This window comes from Scyliorhinus canicula, chromosome 4 (assembly GCF_902713615.1).
Source record: "Scyliorhinus canicula chromosome 4, sScyCan1.1, whole genome shotgun sequence".
In the NCBI taxonomy this organism is placed as follows: Eukaryota; Metazoa; Chordata; class Chondrichthyes; order Carcharhiniformes; family Scyliorhinidae; genus Scyliorhinus; species Scyliorhinus canicula.
Window position 1 is genome coordinate 209,248,681 of NC_052149.1, and position 23,450 is coordinate 209,272,130.

The following is a 23,450-nucleotide window of genomic DNA, read 5'->3' on the forward strand; positions in this document are numbered from 1 at the left end:
TCAATGAAGCAAAATCCACATACGCAGGTCAAATCTCACTTATTAATAAACTTAACACTCAGGCGATTACAGATTTGTGCACATAGTCCTTGGGACAGAAGTATTCAGTATTCAATCTGAGAAATACCTCCAGTCCTCAGGGTCCAGAGCAGAACTTTAAAAATGAAACTGAAAATAGAGAAACAGGGCAGTGCTGAAAAACGAAACTGAGAACAGACCCAGCACCTCCCATGAGTGACGTCACATGTTGCCCAGCTGTTAATCTCTTAATCACAGGTTTAGCAGACATAGTGGCGCCATTTAACTAAAAGGTTTCCAAGTATGGTAGGTAGTGAGCGAGAATTGCCATGAGCTTCCCGTCACTTGGGCCCAGCGAGGCCGTCACTGCTATAAAACATTAATGGATCCACTATATGAGGCCCATGGCTTCTCACTGCAAATAATAGACCCACTGGCTGATTGGCCAGGACTGCGATTGCCCACCCCCAGCTAGGGGATTCAATCATAAGGGGAGTAGACAGGCGTTTCTGTGGTCGAAAAAGAGACACCCGAATGGTATTTTGCCTCCTGGGTGCACAAGTCAGGGATGTCTCAGATCGGCTGCAGGACATACTGAAGGGGGAGGGTGAATAGCCAGTTGTCATGGTGCATATAGGCACCAACGATATAGGTAAAAAACGGGATGAGGTCCGACAATCAGAATTTAGGGAGTTAGGAGATAAGTTGAAAAGTAGGACCTCAAAGGTAGTAATCTCAGGATTGCTACCAGTGCCACGAGACAGTCAGAGTAGAAATTCAAGAATAGTCAGAATGAATACGTGGCTTGTGAGATGCAGGAGAGAGGGGTTCAAAATTATGGGACATTGGAACCGGTTCTGGGGTGGTGGGACCATTACAAATCAGATGGTCTACACCTGGGCAGGACTGGAACCAATGTCCTAGGGGGTGCTTTTGCTAACACTGTTGGGGAGGTTTTAAACTAATGTGGCAGGGGGATGGGAACCAGATTAGGAAGTTACAGGTCAGTAAAGAGGCAGCAACTAAAGCCAGTAAGGTACTAGATAATAAACTCAATGTGACTAAGGGGAAGAGTAGACAGGGAAGAAATGATGAACGCAAATGGACAGATGGTCTGAGGTGCATATGTTTTAATGCGAGAAGTGTAGCAGGTAAGGCAGATGAACGTAGGGCTTGGATTAGTACCTGGGAATATGATGTCATTGGTATTACTGGGACTTGGTTGAGGGAAGGGCAAGATTGGCAACTAAATATCCCAGGGTATAGATGCTTCAGGAGGGATAGAGAGGGAGGTAAAAGGGGTGGAGGAGTTGCATTACTGGTTAGAGGTGATATCACAGCTGTGATTAAGGAGGACACGATGGAAGATTCGAGCACTGAGGCAATATGGGTAGAGCTAAGAAATAGGAAGGGTGCAGTAACATTGTTGGGACTTTACTACAGGCCTCCCAAAAGCGACCGTGAAGTAGAGGTACAAATATGTAGACAGATTATGGAAAATTGTAGGAGCAATAGGGTGGTCGTGATGGGAGATTTTAACTGCCCCAATATTGAATGGGACTCTTGTAGTGTTGGAGGCGTAGATGGAGCAGAATTTGGAAGGAGCATTTTTAGAGCAGTATGTAAATAGTCCAACTCAGGAAGGGGCCATACTGGACCTGGTATTGGGGAATGATCCCGGCCAGGTGGTTGAAGTTTTAGTCGGTGATTACTTTGGGAATTGCGATCACAATTCTGTAAGTTTTAGAATACTCATGGACAAAGACGAGAGCGGTCCTAAAGGATAGAAATGGAAAGGTTAGGGAACCATGGATGACGGGTGGAATTGTGGGACTAGCTAAGATGAAAAAGGAAGCATACATAAGATCTAGGCGACTTAAAACTGATGAAGCTTTGGAGGAATATCGGGAAAGTAGGACAAATCTCAAACGCGCAATAAAGAGGGCTAAAAGGGGTCATGAAATACCTTTGGCTAACAGGGTTAAGGAAAATCCCAAAGCCTTTTATTCGTATATAAGGAGCAAGAGGGTAACTAGAGAAAGGATTGGCCCACTTAAAGACAAAAGAGGGAATTTATGCGTGGAGTCAGAGGAAATGGGTGAGATTCTTAATGAGTACTTTGCATCGGTATTCATCAAGGAGAGGGACATGATGGATGTTGAGGCTGGGGATGGATGTTTAAATACTCTAGGTCAAGTCGGCATAAGAAAGGGGGAGGTTTTGGGTATTCTAAAAGGCATTAAGGTGGACAAGACCCCAGGTCCGGATGGGGTCTATCCCAGGTTACTGAGGGAAGCGAGGGATGAAGTAGCTGGGGCCTTAACAGATATCTTTGCAGCATGCTTGAGCACGGGTGAGGTCCCGGAGGACTGGAGAATTGCTAATGTTGTCCCTTTGTTTAAGAAGGGTATCAGGGATAATCCAGGGGATTATAGACCTGTGAGCTTGACATCACTGGTGGGCAAACTGTTGGAGAAAATACTGAGGGATAGAATCTATTCACATTTGGAAAAAAATTAACTTATCAGTGATAGACAGCATGGTTTTGTGCAGGGAAGGTCATGCCTTACAAACCTAATAGAATTCTTTGAGGAAGTGACAAAGTTAATTGATGAGGGAAGGGCTGTAGATGTCATATACATGGACTTCAGTGAGGCGTTTGATAAAGTTTCCCATGGCAGGTTGATGGAAAAAGTGAAGCCGTATGGGGTTCAGGGTGTACTAGCTAGATGGATAAAGAACTGGCTGGGCAACAGGAAACAGAGAGTAGTGGTGGAAGGGAGTGTCTCAAAATGGAGAAAGGTGACTAGTGGTGTTCCACAGGGATCCGTGCTCGGACCACTGTTGTTTGTGATATACATAAATGATCTGGAGCAAGGTATAGGTGGTCTGAGTAGCAAGTTTGCAGATGACACTAAGATTGGTGGAGTTGCAGATAGCGAGGACTGTCAGAGAATACAGCAAAATATAGATAGATTGGAGAGTTGGGAAGAGAAATGGCAGATGGAGTTCAATACAGGCAAATGCGAGGTGATGCATTTTGGAAGATCTAATTCAAGAGCGGACTATACGGTCAATGGAAGAGTCCTGGGGAAAATTGATGTACAGAGAGATCTGGGAGTTAAGGTCCATTGTACCCTGAAGGTGGCAACGCAGGTCGATAGAATGGTTAAGAAGACATACAGCATGCTTGCCTTCATTGGACGGGGTATTGAGTACAAGAGTCGGCAGGTCATGTTACAGTTGTATATGACTTTGGTTAGGCCACATTTGGAATACTGCGTGCAGTTCTGGTCGCCACATTACCAGAAGGATGTGGATGCTTTAGAGAGGGTGCAGAGGAGGTTCACCAGGATATTCCCTGGTATGGAGGGTGCTAGCTATGAACAAAGGTTGAGTAGATTAGGATTGTTTTTGTTGGAAAGACGGAGGTTGAGGGGGGACCTGGTTGAGGTCTACAAAATTATGAGAGGTATGGACAGGGTGGATAGCAACAAGCTTTTCCCAAGAGTGGGCGTGTCAATTACAAGGGGTCACAAGGATCTGGATTGGCGCAGGCTGGGAGGGCTGAAGGGCCTGTTCCTGTGCTGTAATTTTCTTTGTTCTTTGTTCTTCTTTGTTTAACAAGGGAGAGGAGCACTTAAACCGATCCTGCACAGTCAAACCCACACAGCTTGCAGCCACATCACTGAGAAGACTAGCCCCACGATTCGGCAATGCTGACCTGGGCAGAATACTGGACGCTACAGAGGCCAGACAGGATACCCTGTTCCCCCAAGAGTCCTGGAATTTCAGCCACAGGACAGCCAGTGATGCCTGGGAGAAAGTGGCTGCAGCCGTCAGCTTGAGGAGTGAGACCAGGAGGATCAGCACCCAGTGCCGCAAGAAGATCAACGACCTCCACCAGGCCCCATGGTGATTTGACACTGGACTGACGCTCCTACCCCCATACTCTCCATTCCCCCCCCCCAACCAAAATGGGCCATCTCCCCCCCTCCCGAATCCCTCACTGAGCTCTCCCCCCAGACGATAAATGAAGCATGTGGCTAACGATGCCCCCTCTGTGTCTCCACAGGGGAAATTGGTCCATAACAGGTGGGAAAGGACTCAGACGTGCAGCCGGGTGCCAGACATCAGAGTCCTCACCCTGTATGAGGAATGGGTCCTGGAAGTCGGAGGCATGGCCGAGGACTGATCAGTCACAAATATAGAAGTCAGGTGAGGTTCCACTGTCCCCACCCAGATGACTGCCAGACATGAGTTATTAATGCCATACAGACTGACCCATCCCTCCCACAGGATCTCTATCCAACGATACTGGCCCATCCGGGCTGGTCCCCCAAACCCTCCTCTGCCTCCCATGAGAACACCTCGGAAGAGGGCACTGAGGAGACCACTGTTGAAGCGTCACAATTATCATCCCCACCTTACCACCAGCGCAGAGTCACACATCTCAGTGGGCAACAGTAGTGGTCATTATTCTGGGGCAGAATCTGGTTGGCACCTCACTGCTGCTGCTGCACATCAGGTGGAAGCAGGAAATCCCAGGTGAGACAGCAGTCGGAGGTCTGCTAGATCCCAGGACTCAGCAGGGCCCCAGTCGGATGCTGAGCCTCTGGGCCAGGTTCACCTGGAAATCATACAGAGGCTAGGGTGCGGCCATGAGATTCAGAGGGGGATGTCAGAGACACTCCAGCTGGTCCGTAGCCGATTGGAGGAGTCCCAGAGGCAACGGGCACAGGAGATGGCATTCGCAATGCATGGCACCGAGGCCAAAATTGCTTGGAAGGCGACCCCATTGGAGAACCTGATGCACGCCGTCGGCAGCATGAGCGGAGGTATCCAAGGCGATGCACAGTCAGTGGCAGCCATGGGTGAGCGCCATGGCTAAGCACCTCAACAGCATATCCCAGTCGCTGGGGAACCAGGTGGACCTTGACATGTCCCATTCTTAGGTGGGCATAGCCAACGTGTTGCACAGCATGTCCCAGTTGCTGGGGAACGTGTCCCAGTCGCAGGTGGGCATTGCTGGGGTCACTGAAGGGCATCACCGAGGGCGTTGACACTGTGCCGTAGACATTGGGGGGACGCCAGGGCTGGCAGAGGCAGAGGCAGATGAAGCAGGGTTAGCCGGGGCTCGATCCAGCTGCCCCTCCCTCCTGAAGTGAACACCAGGGCCCTATGGGCACCAACCGAGAGGAAGGGTCTCTGGGTGCCGACCCAGAGCCACCCTACGGAGTGGCGATCGTGGCCACTCAATTCCCCATGACACACCCCACTGACGGCGATGCTTCTCAGAGACAGCACCCGGAATAGGGCGACAGGGTGAAGCATGAGCCGCCGGCAAGTGCACTGGGTGCTCCGGTCCCAGCTGTCCGGACTCCACAAGAGTGGTTTGGAAAGTGCAAGTCTTGTACCAGCATCAAACTTCCTGCACAATGACCATAAAATCATAAAATTCCTACAGTGGAGAAGGTGGCCATTTGGTCCATCAAGTCTGCATGGATGCATTAAACCAGCACTCTACCGAGGCCAACTCCCTCGTCCTAACCCCGTAACCCCAGATAATCTGGACATCTTTGGGTACTAAGCGGCAATTTACCTAACCTGCACTTATTTGGACTGTGGGAGGAAACCAGAGCACCTAGAATCATAGAATTTACAGTGCAGAAGGAGGCTATTTGGCCTAACGAGTCTGCACCAGCCCTTGGAAAGGGTACCTTACTTAAACCACACCTCCACACTATTCCCATAACCCAATAACCCCACCTAATCTTTTTGGACACTAAGGGGCAATTTCGCATGGCCAGTCCACCTAACATGCAATTCTTTGGACTGTGGGAAGAAACCGGAGCACCCGGAGGAAACCCACAAAGACACAGGAAGAAGGTGCAGACTCCGCACAATGACCCAAGCTGGGAATCAAACCTGGGACCCTGGAGCCGATAAACAACAATGATAACCACTGTGCTACCATGCCACCTGGAGGAAACCCATGAAGACACGGGGAGAAAGTGCAAGCTCGACAGTCGCCCAAGGCCGGAATTGAACGTGGGTCTCTGGCACTGTGAGGCAGCAGTGCTAACCACTGTGCCACCGTGTCAACCCATTCTGCATGGTAACAGAGTTCTCACTGTACACATGCTGGTCATGTGTGGTTGGATTGCAAAGGAGTGTGAAGAGCTCTATGTAAAGGAAATAGTTATTTCTGTCTAAGGCCGACCTTTGGTTTAACAAAGCAGCTGAAAGATTGCTGACTGCCGCAGAATGAATGCCACCATTATTGCCGCCTGAATAGCAGGTACTCACTGGCATGATGTGGGGAACAATGTCACACACCAACAGCATATTTGATGAGTGGTAGCTTTTGCAATTTTCGTACATCACAATATTGAATTGCAGCATCTGGAAGCTGCATCTGTACAATCAATGGTATCCTGCAGCTAATGGAATCTTCTATCTGGCAAAGTTGTCCGGTATGCTTTGCCTCCTTCTCTCTGTTCAAAGAAAACACAATGATGTCTCCTGGTCTGACATAGAGTCTCAGTCTCTTCTCTGATTCAGCCACAGACAGCAAACTGGGAGATGTTAGATTCACTATCTACACCAGCAGAGAAGGATCCAGACATGGAGAAATTCAAACAATTGTCACTTTCATGGCCACTAGCAGAGCCTTCTTCTCACACTCTGATCCTGCAGTCCTGGTTCCAAGAGGTGGCAGAGTTCTGTGAGCACCTTCTTCGTGAATCAACTCATGCATACACTGCCCCTGGGTTAGATGGAGTCAAAATAATGCACCAAAGGACCCTAAGTGAATAAGGCAACCAGGATTGGATTGGATTTGTTTATTGTCACGTGTACCGAGGTACAGTGAAAAGTATTTTTCTGCGGGCAGCTTAACAGATCATTAAGTACATGGGAAGAAAAGGGAATAAAAGAAAATACATAATAGGGCAACACAAGGTATACAATGTAACTATATAAGCACCGGCATCGGATGAAGCATACAGTGTGTAGTGTTAATGAGGTCAGTCCATAAGAGGGTCGCTTAGGAGTCTGGTAACAGCGGGGAAGAAGCTGCTTTTGACTCTTTTCATGCGCATTCTCAGACTTCTGTATCTCCTGCACGATGGAAGAAATTGGAAGAGTGAGTAAGCCGGGTGGGAGGGGTCTTTGATTATATTGCCCGCTTTCCCCAGGCAGCGGGAGGTGGAGATGGAGACAATGGATGGGAGGCAGGTTCGCGTGATGGACTGGGCGGTGTTCACGACTCTCTGAAGATTTTTGCAGTCCTGGGCCGAGCAATTGCCATACCAGACTGTGATGCAGCCAGATAGGATGCTTTCTATGATGCATCTGTAAAAGTTGGTGAGGGTTAATGTGGACATGCTGAATTTCCATAGTTTTGTGAGGAAGTATAGACGCTGTTGTGCTTTCTTGGTGGTAGCATCGATCTGGGTGGACCAGGAGAGATTTTTGGAGATGTGCACCCCTAGGAATTTGAAACTTCTAACCATCTCCACCTCAGCCCCATTGATGCTGTTCAAAGAAAACCTCCCCACTCCTGCTACTATCAGCCTGTCTTCCTTTGCTGCCTGTGCACCATCTACCTCTCATGCTGCAGCCCAAGGGGAACTGCTAATACGTTACTCAGGACTGGGAGCAAGTGGTGTCCCCAGAATCCTTGCAATTACAGCCAATGCCTCTCCCACTTGCAGTGCCACACCATGCAGACTTCTTCGGTAGAACTGACCCCTCAAAACATCCAGTACATTCACAGTGCCTGTCAAAATAAGCAGCAACTGGACTCCAAGTTGCTGTTGATCCTTTTAAATAGTATTGGTGGGGGTTCATGGTACTGCTGAATGCATGTTCAGCTGAGCGTACTTAAGATAGGACATTAACTCGAGCAGCAAGGTCCAAAATAACAATATGATGTCTTGAATGACTGTTGTGACTGACATAACAATTCACTTACCTTTGATGCATGCATTGCAATACCTGGGCTAATGCCCGCACCAAGAAGGAATTTATCCTGTACAATGCTGCAAGTGAGCAGAAGAGGTGAGCATGGCACTTTGGTAAAAACAACAGTACCCATAGTGCCAAAAAAATTTGTGCTTGAGAGCAGAACCTTGAAGCCAAAATATTGTATGAAACCATTCCAGGTTACTGTCGTGTTATTTACCCTAGGGTGAGACAGACTGCAACTAGATGCAGTAAGACTGGAAAACAGACACCAAACTTAGACGTTGGTTCAATACGATTTATTGAACTTCTGTAACAAGGCACACAACTTGCTGAGGGTTGACACTCTACTACTCTAAGTATGCTAACTCTAACTAACTCGACCAGGCTAGCCCTGAGCCACGTGTAGAAGATGCTAACTAATATATACACCCTGACTGTCACTACAGTTGTCACCAGTGGAAAGAAGCGGAGTGCTGATGCCTCGTGTGTTTTATAGTCGGAAGCACCCCTCTAGTGTTCTGTCTAGTGATTGGTTGTGTTCTGTCCTGTGTGTTGATTGGCTAACCTGGGTGTCTATCACTGCCTGTCTTTACCTCATGATGTGTGTGAGTGCATATTATGACAGTTACCTTTGTCAAATACCACCTGCATTTTAAATTGTGCTTCTTGTAATTCCTTCCCAAGCCACACCCATTTCTTGGTATTGTGAAAATATTCCCAATTACCCCAAATTCTGCAATATTAAGCTTATTATTTACCAAATCTTTCACTGTGGTTAAATACAATAATTCGATATAGAGTATTCATTTGATTATTCTGACTTCATTATTTTTGAACTACCTATACAATGGCCAGAACATTTCAGCCATTCACGCCAGTGAGATCTTCCGGTCTCACTGATGGCACATCCACGCTGTGGGTTTTCGAGTGGCAGGGAGTGTATTCAACAGAAAATCCTGCTGATAATGGCGGGTCAAGATCCCACTGTCAGTCAATGGTGGGCCGCCTTCGTGAAACACACAGTGGGTTGCGTGGAAAGTCCTGCCCAATATTTCCATCACACACATACATATATATAACAGGCAAACAATTGAAATCTGTCCAGTATGCCACTGACATTAAAACATTTTTACAAAACAAGTGCTGCGAACATTTAAGACATTTATTGCTGAAGGAATATGTCTCAAAATCAAATCATTGTTGCTATATTCACTATGCAGGCCTAACTGGTTAACGAACAAGTGAATAGATTTCTGCAGACACCACAGTGTCTTAGATAAATGCTTTAACCTGGGTGGTGTCTGACCTTTCACATAGAACTCTATTATCCTGTTGTGTTCTCAGATGTTGACAGTGCTTTGGTTTTCTTTAAGAAAAAGTAAACAATACATTCCCAAAAGTGATGTGCAATTATGTTAACTACACAAAGCATTGCTTGTGAATTTGCAGTGGTTTGACCTGCTGTTAGTAAGATGCTGTTCGTTGTTGGAAGCACTGCATTTTAGTTTGTTTTGATTTTTGGTCTATTTTGAGTAGCATTTCAGCAATGATAAGCAGTCTAGGGATTATTCATGTAGTTTATAATTTCTGTTTGTATTTTGGAGAAGCAGTTCCCCTAACATAGTTGTAGCCCTCATAATTTAGGAAACATAAAAGACAAATATACTAAATAAATATGATTTGAAGGAAAAATAAAAGTTGTCTTAAAATGTTGAGTGGGAGATTTTGACACTTCCTGACTAATGGAAATGGGAAAGTAGTGCCTGAAAAAGCAAGAACTTATGGTTCATTGTAAGTTTGCTCTGTCATCGCCATATAGCCAGTGCCCACAGAACAAAGCCTGGGCAGTTGCCTGGAAGAAGCATGTGGAAATTTATATATTTGAACAGGAATCCTATAACATTCATAGATTCTCAAATAAGTTCTGGGTGGACCATACGTCATGCACACTCTGTCCAGTAGAAGCTGATGATCCAACTGAGAAAAAATAAATCAAAGTAGGAACTCTTTAAGAGACTAAGCAGAGGAGGAGTGCTCTTCTGGGCTCTACAAAATAGCATTGGTTGCTGCCACACAAAATTCCTTCCCACTCAACAAGTATTTTTACAGGTTTGGAGTGCAACTGAATCTCCCATTCTTGTGGTAAAATGCCACAAGGCCATATTCCAGTCTACTTTGTGTGGTGATATTGTAGCCACCTAAGATGGACACTGGGCTACAAAATGGAGAACTGCTAAGGCTGCAGGGAAAAACAGTCTTAGCAAGGACAAGCAGTTTGCAGAAGACTAATTAGCATTCTGCACGTACAGAAACCAGTTTGTGGCCAGGTGCAGAGTGTCAGCCAAAGGTGTAAATGGCAACAAGATCTACATAGTAATGAGGTGATCCAGATCCAGACCTCACACAATAGAAACATTTAAGTATGAATGGATACTTTTGAGTAGACGCCCAGACAGAACGGCACCATAGTATCCAACACAAAGAACCATAGGTACCGCCCCACCCATCGAGAAGCGACCCTCAGATTGGGGGGTTTGGAAGATCTCGATTGGGAAAAGGCACAATCGATACATGGCAGGTAAAAGACCGCCCCGAAGGGGCACGGACTTTGGGGGACCTATAAAAGTAGACCCCGCACATGGTTCGGTCTGTTGCTTCCAGACTCCGGCCCAGACTCGTTACATCGCATCCTGACTCCAGTTTCAGCACCGGCCGTTGAGCATCAGCCATCGAACTGTAAGTGCCACCACGACGATCGCTACGTGATCCAGACTTTGCTAGGCCCTGACAACTTTAAATACCTGAGAGTTGCAGACCAAGAACGGGACGAAGACCTTGCTCCCTGACCTTGCCTGTTGCTGTCTAGATAAGTATTTTAGTTGTTTAGTATTAGAAGTAAGTTAGTCTCTTTAGCGTATGCATGTGTATTTATTATATTTGTCATAATAAATATCAATCGTTTGGACTTACTAATCGGTGTACAGATTTATTACTTTGAACCTGACCTTGATATACTTGTGAGGTGTCTAAATACGGCACCTGGCGACTCCTGAGCATAATTACATACACAGAGCCATAGCAGTGTTAAGCACACGGCCTTTAAACGGAGGCGTGTTAATACACTCCAGTAAAACGCGCAACAATATGCATACATGCACATCTGTGTATAAATGTATATATCTGTATAAATGCACAAAACTATTCATCATTGCATGAATTCACAGGAATTACCTCCTGCCAGTGGGTGGCGCCAGACATGCATCATGTGACTGAACCGACTCGGCAGTTGGTAGCAGGACAGACAACAGGACAGTCGCATTTCACCCGCATTGAGCTGCTTTTCTCGGCGAGTGTTGTTGTGGCCCCTGCATTGGGCCTCTTGGTGTTGTTCTACTCTTCCGCCTAAATTTGGGAATAGTACTCAGCCTGGTTCGGAGTCGTCTGCTCATGAGTAGCTCCGCCGGTGCTATTCCCGTTGTGGCGTGTGGGTTGTCCTATAGTCGAATCGCCAATGCGACAGTTTAGTCTCTACTTATGCTGCTGAGTGTTTTTTCAACCCCACTTTTAGGGTCTGGACGGTTCTCTCTGCCAACCTATTTGACGCCGGCTGGTATGGTGCGTCCTTATGTGCCGAACGCAATTTGACTTCATGTATTTTGTGAACTCCTGGCTGGTGAAAACCGATCAATTATCTGAAACCAACACCTCCGGGATACCATGTGTTGCAAATGAGGTGCAAAGTTTTTCTATTGTGCTGTTGTGTTTGCCGAGTTCATTTTGTAGACATCAGCCATTTGGAATGGGTGTCTACAATCACAAAAGACATTGAACCCATAAACGGGCCAAAATCGACATGATGTCGCGACCATGGTCTACCCGGCCATTCCCATGAGTGCAGCGGGGCTGCCAATGGTACCTCCTGCCCTTGTTGGCATTCTTGGCACCGACACACCAATGCCGCTATCTCTGTGTCTCGGCCCAGCCACCAGACATAACTACTGGCCAGTATCTTCATTTTTGAGACTTCAGGGTGTCCATGATGTAGTTCAGCCAGTATGGTTCGACGGCTTTGACTTGGAACTATTACTCAAGCTCCCCATAGCAGTATCCCATCTTCCACAGTGATCTGCTCTCTTCTGCTCCAGTAAGGGTGGAATTCCGCCAGGACTAGTCTTGTCCCGTTAGCACCAGTGTTTTTTTTTTGCTAAAACCGGGTCCCTTTGGTTCCACAAACAAATGTTTTGTGTGGCCACTGGAAGAGTGTCCAGGAAATGTAGTGTCATCACCTTTTCTTCTATTTTGAGTACCAATGGCGGGGTGTCCGGTAATGGCAGCCTGCTTAGTGCATTGGCATTTGCCACCCGCGTTCCCAGCCGATGCTCCAATTGATATTGGTATGCTGTCAGTAGTAGGGCCCAGCATTGGATCCCGTCCAAAGCGATTGATTCTTTGTCTTCTTTCAGCAAGCCCAGCAATGACTTGTGGTCTGTGATTATTGTGAATTTCTGCCCATACAAGTACTGGTGAAATTTCTTCACCGCGAAGATCACAGCCAGTCCTTCATTTCCAATTTGGGCGTACTTTCTCTCTGCTGTTGGCAAAGTCCTGGAGGTTAACGCTATAGGCCGTTCCTGTCCGTTTTGCCCTCTGTGTGCCAGAACTGCCCCAACATCATGTGGAGACGCGTCGCAAGTGAGCACCAACTCTTTCCTGGGGTCATAGTGTGCCAAGACATTTTCGGAGGAGAGTTGTTTTATCTTCTTGAAAGCCCTGACTTGGCGGGTGGACCACTTTCAGGCTTGCCCCTTTTTTAGTAATTGGTGTGGGGGATCCAGGATGGAAGCCCTGGTCTGGATGAACTTTCTGTAGTATGTCACCTGTCCTCAAAAAGATATTAACTCCTGAATTGTGGTGGGGGCCGGGGCATCTTTAATCGCCCTCACCCAATGCTCCATCTTCTGCCCATCTGACCAGCGCAGCTATATCATGCTCTCCTCTTCGTTATTTCCCACACAACCAAGTTTTGTGTCACTTGAGAACTTATTGATCATACCCCCACATTCATATCTAGATAATTAATCTGCACTACAAACAAGGGACCAGCACGGATCCCTGCAGTGCACCACTGGTCACAGGCTTCCAATCATAAAAACAACCACTCACCATCATCCTCTGCCTCCTGTCACTAAGCCAATTTTGGATCCAATTTGATAAACTGCCGTGGATCCCATCGACTCTTACCTACTTGAACAACCTTGTCAAATGGCTTACTAAAGTAGACTACATCAACTGCCCTTCCCTCCTCTACATGTCCAGTCACCCCCTCAAAAAAGGTAATCAAATTTGTTAGACCTGCGGTGGGATTCTCCCAACGAGCGGCTAAGTGCCGGCGCCGGAGTAAAAACGGGAATGTTTTACTCCAGCGTCGGCGCCCGTTCCGGGACCCCATTCTGTGGCGCACAGGGGGCTAGGATGGCGCTGGAGCGGCCTCTGCCTCCCTAGCTTCCGGTCCTGGCCTGAACTCTCAACTTCAACAAGGCCAACCTCAAGAGTATACTGCCAAAATTCCACCAGCACATCTCCTGTCCCACCAGGGGTGACAACACTCTTGACCACTGCTACTCAAAAATCAAGGGCGCCTACCATTCCATCCCCCGACCGCACTTTTGGAAATCAGACCGTAAGACGGTGCTCCTTCTCCCGGCACACAAGCAGAAACTCAAGCGGGAGAATCCAGCTAAGGTTGTGCAGTGCTGGTCCAAGGAAATAGAAGAACTCTTACGTGACTGCTTAGAGACAGTGGACTGGTCCATATTTAAGAACTCAGCGACCAACTTAAATGAGTATGCCACCACCGTCACAGACTTCATCAGCAGATGTGTGGACGACTGCGTGCCAAAGAATACAGTACGTACGTTCCCCAACCGGAAACCATGGCTCAATCGCAAGATTGACTCCCTACTGAAGGACAGATCTGAGGTGTTCAAGTCAGACGACCCTGACCTATACAAAAAATCCAGGTACGACCTCCGCAAAGCCATCCGAGATGGCAAGAGAGAATATCAAACCAAGCTAGAGTCAAAGACAGACTCTCGGCAGTTGTGGCAAGGACTAAACAACATAACGGGCTAGAAAGTGAAGCCGAGCAGTATCTCCGGCACCAGCGCACCCCTCCCCGATGAACTCAATGCAATCTGTGCTTGGTTCAAGCAGGTAACCAACAATCCGCTGTCGAGTGCCCCAGCAGCCCATAACTCACCCATAACCACCATCACAGCTTCCAAAGTCAGATCGGCCTTCCTGAAAGTGAACCCTCGGAAGGCGACGGGCCCAGACAGGATCCCCGGTCGTGCACTCAGAGCCTGCGCGGACCAGCTGGCAGAGGTGTTCGCAAACATCTTTAACCTGTCCCTACTCCACTCCGAGGTCCCCAACTGCTTCAAGAAGACCACTATCATATCGGTGCCAAAGAAGAACCAGGCAACGTGCCTCAATGACTACCATCTGGTGGCCCTGACGTCAGTCGTAATGAAGTGCTTCGAGAGGTTGATCATGAAGTGCATCACCTCCATACTAACAGAATGCCTTGATCCACTGCAATTCGCATATCGTCGCAACCAGTCCACAGCAGACGCCATTTCCCTGGTCCTACACTCATCCCTAGAGCATCTCGACAACAAGGACTCCTACATTAGACTCCTATTTATTGACTACACCTCCGCCTTCAACATCATAATACCAGCCATGGCTCCAAAACCTAGGACATGGCTCCCCACTCTGCAACTGGATCCTCGATTTTCTGACCAACAAACCGCAATCACAACAACACCTCTTCCACAATAGTCCTCAATACCGGGGCCCCGCAAGGCTGCGTACTTAGCCCCCTACTCAACTCCCTGTACACACACGACTGCGTGGCAAAATTTGGTTCCAATTCCATCGACAAGTTTGCTGACGATACAACCATAGTGGACCGGATCTCGAATAACGACGAGTCAGAATACAGGAGGGAGATAGTGAACCTAGTGGAGTGGTGCAGCGACAATAATCTCTCCCTCAATGCCAGCAAAACTAAAGAACTGGTCAGACTTCAGGAAGCAAAGTACTGTACACACCCCTGTCAGCATCAACGGGGCCGAGGTGGAGATGGTTAGCAGTTTCAAATTCCGAGGGGTGCACATCTCCAAACATTTGTCCTGGTTCACCCACGTCGACGCCCCCACCAAGAAAGGACAACAGCACCTATACTTCCTCAGGAAAGTAAGGAAATTCAGCATGTCCACATTAACCTTTACCAACTTTTACAGATGCACCAAAGAAAGCATCCTATCTTGCTGCATCACAGCAGCTGCTCGGCCCAGGACTGCAAGAAACTTCAGAGAGTCGTGAATACCGCCCAGTCAATCACACAAACCTGCCTCCCATCCATTGACTCAATCTACACCTCCCGCTGCCTGGGGAAAGCGGGCAGCATAATCAAGGATCCCTCCCACCCGGCTTACTTACTCTTCCAACTTCTTCCATCGGGCAGGAGATACAGAAGTCTGAGAACACGCACGAACAGACTCAAAAACAGCTCTTCCCCGCTGTTACCAAAGTCCTAAATGACCCTCTTATGGACTGACCTCATTAATACTACACCCTGTATGCTTCATCCGATGCCGGTGCTTATGTAGTTACATTGTATACCTTGTGTTGCCCTATTATGCATTTTCTTTCATTCCCTTTTCTTCCCATGTACTTAATGATCTGTTGAGCTGCTCGCAGAAAAATACTTTTCACTGTACCTCGGTACACGTGACAATAAACAAATCAAATCCAATCCAATCCATGTGCTAATCAAAGCCCTCAGTTCATTCGCCTTACCCATAAGACTCCTTGCATTAAAATAAATGCCACCCAGCCTTGACATATTCACTTGTGCCTTACCATATCTATCTTTGCCTTCCAGACTGACTTGGTTTTTCTTCTGCATTTGGCTGTGCATCACCCCTACTATACCTCTACTCTGTAACCCACCCCCGCGTCCTCCCACTTTGAGATGTCATGCTTTTGTTTCCATAGTAATGAAAGAAACAATTTCCACTAGCTATCATGAGAAATTTTAAGTTTTTGACATTGCATTTAATCTTCATAAGGTTTAAAATCTGGACAGTATTTGACACAAAAAGATGGAGCCCATGGAAACAAGTAAAGGGCTGGATCCTCCGTTTGGGGGCTATATCCTCCCATCGGATCTAAATTGCATCCAGTTTATGATCCCCTTGGGAGCGCAAACCAGTAAGCAATTCAGTGGTCCACGCATGCAAATTTATGCATGGCACAGAATAAGAGATATTCCCAGGGAATCCAGCTATCGGGCTACCATCTTGAATGGGTGGCCCGATAGCGAGGGCCTGCAGCCGGCCAACCCCTACTGCACCGCAAATTGGTACTGAACCCCCCACCCACCCGCGCTGCAGCCCCATTCCTGGATTACCTGGGTGCCCCTCCCTACCCCCAATAATAGGGCGGGCCTGCTAAACGAATGCATTCCGGTCGTCCTGGGACCAAGAATCCAGCCCAAAATCTTTAGTTGCTAATGAGATTTTCCCTCCCCCTCTGGTCAATTCCTTTAACAAACAGTAACTGAGTTGCCAAACATTACCTGTAAACCACACATTAATTATATTTCACGGTTAATTGACTTGCTAATAAAGTTGGGTTGTCAGGTTGAGGCTAAAAAAATTATGTGAACGAGTAGAATACTTACAGCTCTCTATTTCAAGTGTGCAGTTCTGCTGATCAAGTGGATATCTTCGCAGATCCATCATGCAAGCAGCTGTTGTGGTGATTCTGCAAAGAAAATAATGATTCAATAGGCAGCTGTCGTATCATGTTTAATTGGACTTTTTAAAAACTGAAATATTTGATGTTTTTTGGGGCAGGAATCCTCAAAGGTACCTCAGCTTTCTGAACATAATAATAATAATTTTTATTGTCACAAGTAGGCTTACATTAACACTGCAACGAAGTTACTATGAAAAGCCCCTCGTCACCACATTCCAGCGCCTGTTCGGATACACAGAGGGAGAATTCAGAATGTCCAATTCACCTAACAACACGTCTTTCAGGACTTGTGGGAGGAAACCGGAGCACCCGGAGGAAACCCATGCAGACATGGGGAGAACGTGCGGACTCCGCACAGACAGTGACCTAAGCCGGGAATCGAACCTGGGGCTCTGGTGCTGTGAAGCAACAGTGTTACCCACTGTGCTACCGTGCCGTCCAAGCTTTGATATCCTCAAAATAGTTGAGGGATATCAGTATTAAGGATGTAACACATTTGCAGTTTTGCTATTCACTGACAAAGCTAAATAAACTAAATATCATTGGTTCTGAACTACACAGAACCCACAATGCAGAAGGAGGCCATTCGGCCCATCGAGTCTACACCGACCCACCTAAACCTTCACTTCCACCCTATCCCCGTAACCCCGTAACCCAATAACCCCTCCTAACCTTTTTGGTCACTAAGGACAATTTATCATGGCCAATCCATCTAACCTGCACGCCTTTGGACTGTGGGAGGAAACGAGAGCACCCGGAGGAAATCCACGCTGACACGGGGAGAACGTGCAGACTCCGCACAGACACTGACCCAGCAAGGAATTGAACCTGGGATCCTGGCGCTGTGAAGCCACAGTGCTATCCACTTGTGCTGCCGTGCTTCCCCAAAAACTCTTGCATGAGGTGTCAGCCTTAGCTCGGTGGTAGCAATCCCATCTGTGTCAGAAGCTCATGAGTTCAAGTCCCATTCCCAGTCAAGTATGAATGCATTTGACTCACATTAGCCTAACCATTTAGCATTTTCTATTCTGTAGCTACAAGCAGTATTAGTCTTGTATATTTGAATATCCAAACAAGAAGTTTCCACCATTTTGTATTGCAAATGAAAGGCAAAATAATTTCTTAGGAGGGCGGCGTGTGGCGCAGTGTTTAGCACTGGGACTGCGACACTGAGGACCCAGGTTCGAATTCCACTGGGTCACTGTCCGTGTGGAGTTTGCATATTCTCCCCATGTCTATGTGGGTTTCACCCCCACAACCCAAAGATGTGCAGGTTAGGTGGATTGGCCACACTAAATTGCCCCTTAATTGAAGAAAAAATAATTGGGTACTCTAAATTTATAAAAAAAAACAATTTCTTAAACTGTGACTTCTGCTTCTCAACACTGTTTATTCCTTATGCATTTTTATTTGCTGTTATTTATATTGAAAATATATTGCACTTCAACAACTGTCATTTGTTGTTTACTATTTCTCTTCTGCAAAAGATGTCTTCAATATCTTATAATAAGAACAAGGAGGTGATGGACACCAAGAGTAAAAATGGAGAGGCTTGGATGGAGAAAGCAAAGATAAGTTCACAAAGTTAACTTCTCAACAAAGTTTCTGAAAGTAGAGAGAAAGGTGGCAAGCCAGGAAAACTGAGTAGAAAATACTTGAAAATAAGAATGCCATGGCTGAACAAGCAGCTTTCAAACATAGAATACAGCAAGAGCGAAGGGGGAAAAAGAAGCATGGACAAAGGAGAATTCTAGAATCAACATTCTGGAAGGGAAAGTGAAAGTCATTTTGCATCCACCATTCCTGTCGGCACAGCAGCACAAATGCACAGCTCAGCAACCACATTAGAACACGAGAACAGTATGTTCAAAAGATTTCACCTTGTGCTCCCAGGCTTACCTTCTAGAAAATTACACAATAAGGAATATTGAAAATAACCAGAGATACCAGCAAATTAGACGTCGCTATCAAATTAAAGGTGGATCAGGTTGTTAATAGATGAAAATCAGGGACAGAATGGTCTGAAGGCAGCTTGGCTGGCTCTTTGACACTCAAGGCCCACCTGATGTAATATTCAGACGGCCGACAAAATTGCAGTGCTATTCTGAAAAAAATCATAAGGCTACTTAGATAAGCAATTCAGAATCCTGCACTGAGGCTACAGTTATTTTATAAAATTCGTTCATGGAATGTGGGCATCGCAAACATCCCTGGGCAGCCCCAAATACCCTAAGCTCATCTCATTCGTTCTCACACTTACCATGGGGGATGCATACAGCAACAGATCCCACGCCACAAACCTCATCGCGAACCCAAACCGCCGTACGATTTCATGCAAATACGTCCACTCTACTGGGTGAAAGGCCTTCTCTGCACTCACTGACACAATCACCTCCAGCAGCCCCCACCCCCCGCCAGGGGTCATAATTTTGTTTAACAACCAAAGAACAAAGAAAATTACAGCACAGGAACAGGCCCTTCGGCCCTCCCAGCCTGCGCCAATCCAGATCCTTTATCTAAACCTGTCGCCTATTTTCCGAGGATCTACTTCCCTCTGTTTCCCACCCGTAACCTTCAAATATTACGAGAGTTGCCTCCCCTTCACAAACCCCATTTGATCCTCCACGACCACCTCCGCAAACCCCCCCAATCTGGCCCTGGTACCTTACCCGACTGCATCGCGCTAATACACTCCATCACCTCCTTTAGCCATAATGGCTCGTCCAGTGCCTGTCTCTTCCTCTCCTCCAACTTCGGGAAGTCCACCTATCTAAAAAGTGACCCATATCAGCCTCCCCCCCCCCCCCCCCCCCCCACCCCCTCACAGCTCGGCCTGATACAGCCCCTCATAAAAGGCTTTGAATACCTCATTTATCCTCTTCAGATCCTACACCCCTCCGTCCGCCTTCACCTGGAGAATTTCCTTTACCGCTGCCTATCGCCACAGCTGGTGGGCAAGCATCTCAATCAATCTCGCAATCTCCTCAAACTCATACTGCACCGCCGGTGCCCTCCACAGCTGACCCACCACCCTTTCCATCATCAACCGATCAAACTGCTCCTGCAACATCTTTCTTTCCACAAGCAACTCCTTTGTGGGGGCCACAGAGCACCTCCTATCCATCTCAACTATTTTGTCCAACAGTCGCCGATGGTCCTCCCTCCCATCTTATCCTTATGGGCCTTGAAAGGTCAATCCGGCAATATACCCTATAAACATGCAAAAAGTTGTACTCCCTCTCTCCTGGGTGCCCAAACCTCCACAGATCCACCATCCCCAACCTCTCCATAAACCCTCCCAGCCAAGGCACTCACTGTCTTCTGTTGTGTTGGTAACCTGCAGACATGCCCATCCGGGGAGAACTAATCCCCCTCCACTCTCTGCACAACTTTTCTGCCGAAATTCCCAAAGTTCCGGTAAAAGGGACCAAAACCAATGCTTCAAGCAGAGCCATCCTGCATGCGACCATTCATTCCTTGGCCGCCACCGGTAGTGAGAGAACACAGATAAAAAGTGATTTCCAAAGAACTAAAGATGACACAAGGAAAATCTTTGTTTTGCAGCGAGTGATGACAATAAGAAATACACAGCTCTCTGAGAGCATGATGGAGGCAAATTCAATTGTGGCTTTCAAAGGTAATTGAATAAGGACTTAAAGGGAAAATTTTCATAGCTATGTGAAATTACAGGGAATAAGACTAGCTCAATGCTCTTGTAGAGGGCCAAGACAGGCTCAATAAGCTGAACTGTAACCTTCTGCACTGTAATCATTCAATTTTTTTTGTCATCTTCCCTGATACATCATTATGTGGCTCAGCATCAAATTTTGTTTGATAATGTTCCTGTGAAACACCTTGAAACATCACTTTAAAGGCACTACATAAATATAAGTTATTAATCGGCAATGCAAGCACAAGATAGCCTGTATCGGCTTATACTGACTTTTCTGACCAAATTAGCAGAGTAATGTATACCATATACAGATCTCATCTTTAACATGAAATACGTGCAAATATAACCAAAGTACTCACATATATAGTATTGGATGGCTGATATTTTTACATATGCATATATATGTGCACATATGCGAAACATTGTACATTGCATGCCAATCATGATACCGAACATGCAATTTCAGAGCAACACTAGTTACACTTTGTATGAAGGACTTGGTGTTCATTTATTTAACATCTTTGATGTGTACAGCAGTTTATGAATTATATATACCTCGTGTACAAAAGACACGACTCCATTATATGCTTATCATTTATTTAAACAAATTTGTGGCTTAACACGTATACAAACATTTTTGAATGTGGGACCCATTTCTGCTGCCTTATATTGTCAGAGTTTCATTTTTGATCACGAACTCCGACCTACCAAGTGTGCTTGCTAATGCTGCTGGGAGCTCATTAGCATGTCTAAAATGAGGAGCAATAATACAGCAATATTCAAGTCCAGCACCTTGCAATCCCACTGCACCAAGTTAAAAGATGGTATTTTGTGCATGCATCAGCTGAGTAAGATTGAAGTGAGTAATGTTTTTAAGAAAGATTGCTGGAGTTAGAAACACGCTTGTAACCTATTTTTGCACCTGCATTAAGTTGGAATGCATGACGGGAATACTTTTGCTCACATCCAAGGTAAGTAGTTCTGATGACGAGGTAGAAAGGTCACCATAGGCATCACCCTACGCAACGTTACCCAGTTAAAGATTAATCAAATCTACTAAGGATCTCAAGGAAAAGACAGTGCTTCAACAAAGACACAGTAGGAGAATTATGCCAGCCATTGGCCGAGATGACCGATATGGACAGTTCTGTCTGAGACAATGAAAATGTATGACCACACTCACCTTTTATGTTGCAGGCACACACAGAGGATCTGTGTAATATCACAACAGGTGCTGTTCAGGTACGGGTTCATCGGGTAACAGATGCTTTTGTTTAAGCAGGGTTGGGGAAATGATTATCTTAAGAGCAAGATAACAGAGAGATAGGACCAACCAATATTACTATATTTCTAACTTTCCCCATGGTAAGGATAAAAGTGATGACATGCATGTAGTAATCCAAGGTCCCAATGCAATCTCAGCTTTCTTAATATGAAATCATGGACAACTCATTGCATCTAGTTCTCGTCATTGTCAGTTGTCCCTCAATTTGAGGATGACATCCACTCAGCATGGTGCGTTTCTGCAAGAGGTCTTCATGTTACTGAACAGGCCAATTCTCGATCTGCAGATCTTTGGTACATGGAGGAGGTTGTCCCGTGGAGTAATGAAATCTAGAGTGTAGGAATTGCTTATTTTTATATCCTTTTCCGCCTCCACTTTTCCTCATCATTAAAGAGTTGGGACTCAAAGTGTGATGCAGCTTGATGGTCAAATTGTCACGATTCTGAACGATTGGTCGCAAAGTCCTTCCAGTTATTAAGGTCACTTAGGCCTTTGCACTTCAAGGAGAGATTCAGAGTGCCGTTCAAACTGTATCTTTGTCCTTCCCAGGAATGTCGATAATTTTAGAATTATGAGTACAGGATCTGGTGGGGAAGGCTGTTTTCGTCCATCCAGACAAAGTGACATCGATGTTGATTTTGTAAGAGTTTTGTCTGAATGCTTCAACAAGCAAACTAACAATTCTTAAGAGGCCACCCCATCGAACCTGGGCAACACCACAGAGACATTGCTGATGGAAAGTCTCGAGCGCTCTTATCTGTTGGCGGTATACAATCCAGGTCTCAGTACAGGACTGTTGTGATGACAACCGCTTTGTATATTCGGACCTTTGTTGTTGACTTGTAAAGCTCTTGGTTGTCAAACACTCACTCCTGTAGTTGCAGAAGGCTGAACAGGTGCAGCTGATCCAGAGTTGGATCTCGGCAACAGTGACCTTTCAAAGGTGGCTGCCAAGGTAGTATGGGAAGTGCTCAACATATTCCATCTTTGGATTTTGTTACATAAAGGGGAGGCAGTAGCGTAGTGGTATTGTCGCTGGACTACTAATCCAGAGACTCAGAGTCATGCTCGGGGGACCTGGGTTTGAATCCCATCATGGCAGTTAGTGAAATTTGCATTCAATAAAAATATGGAATTAAAAGTCTATAGATGACCATAAAACCATTGTCGATTGTCGTGAACAGCCATTTAGTTCAAGAATCCCCTTTGGGGAAGGAAATCTGTCTGGCCTACATGTGACTCCAGATCCACAGTAATGTAGTTGATTCTTAAATACTCTCAGAGATGGGCAATAAATTCTAGCCACAGCGACACCCATGATCAAATAAAAAAAAACTATCTGGACGTTCAAAGGATCCTTCACATGAATTCAGCATTTGTGGGATGACCTAGCTCAACTTTGACTGTAACGTAGCCTCCCAGAGGCACTATTTTGTCAGTAAAAGTCCGTAAGATCATAATCTGCTAGCGTCAAAGGCAGGCAATTACGTTTACGTTCCTAGATGGTCTTAGGAATTAGGGAGATGGCAGTCCCCTTATTCAACTCCATTTTGATAGGTTGTCCATTCAGTTTAGGGACTACCAAAAACGAGAGAACCACCCTGGACGGAGAGTATGTTCAGCTTTACTCCTTCGTCAGAATGAAGTGTTCCAGCTTCACTGTGGTTGTTGCTT

At 46.3% G+C, this 23,450-nt stretch overlaps 1 protein-coding gene across 1 annotated transcript in view; it reads right to left on the minus strand.

Moving 5' to 3' along the window:
- Positions 1-23,450, minus strand: part of gabrb2a (gamma-aminobutyric acid type A receptor subunit beta2a) — a 414,196-nt gene that overhangs the window by 80,122 nt on the left and 310,624 nt on the right. The window contains exon 5 of the mRNA XM_038795983.1: positions 16,742-16,824. Within this exon, the coding sequence (XP_038651911.1) occupies positions 16,742-16,824 (83 nt within the window). The remainder of the gene's footprint in view (positions 1-16,741; positions 16,825-23,450) is intronic.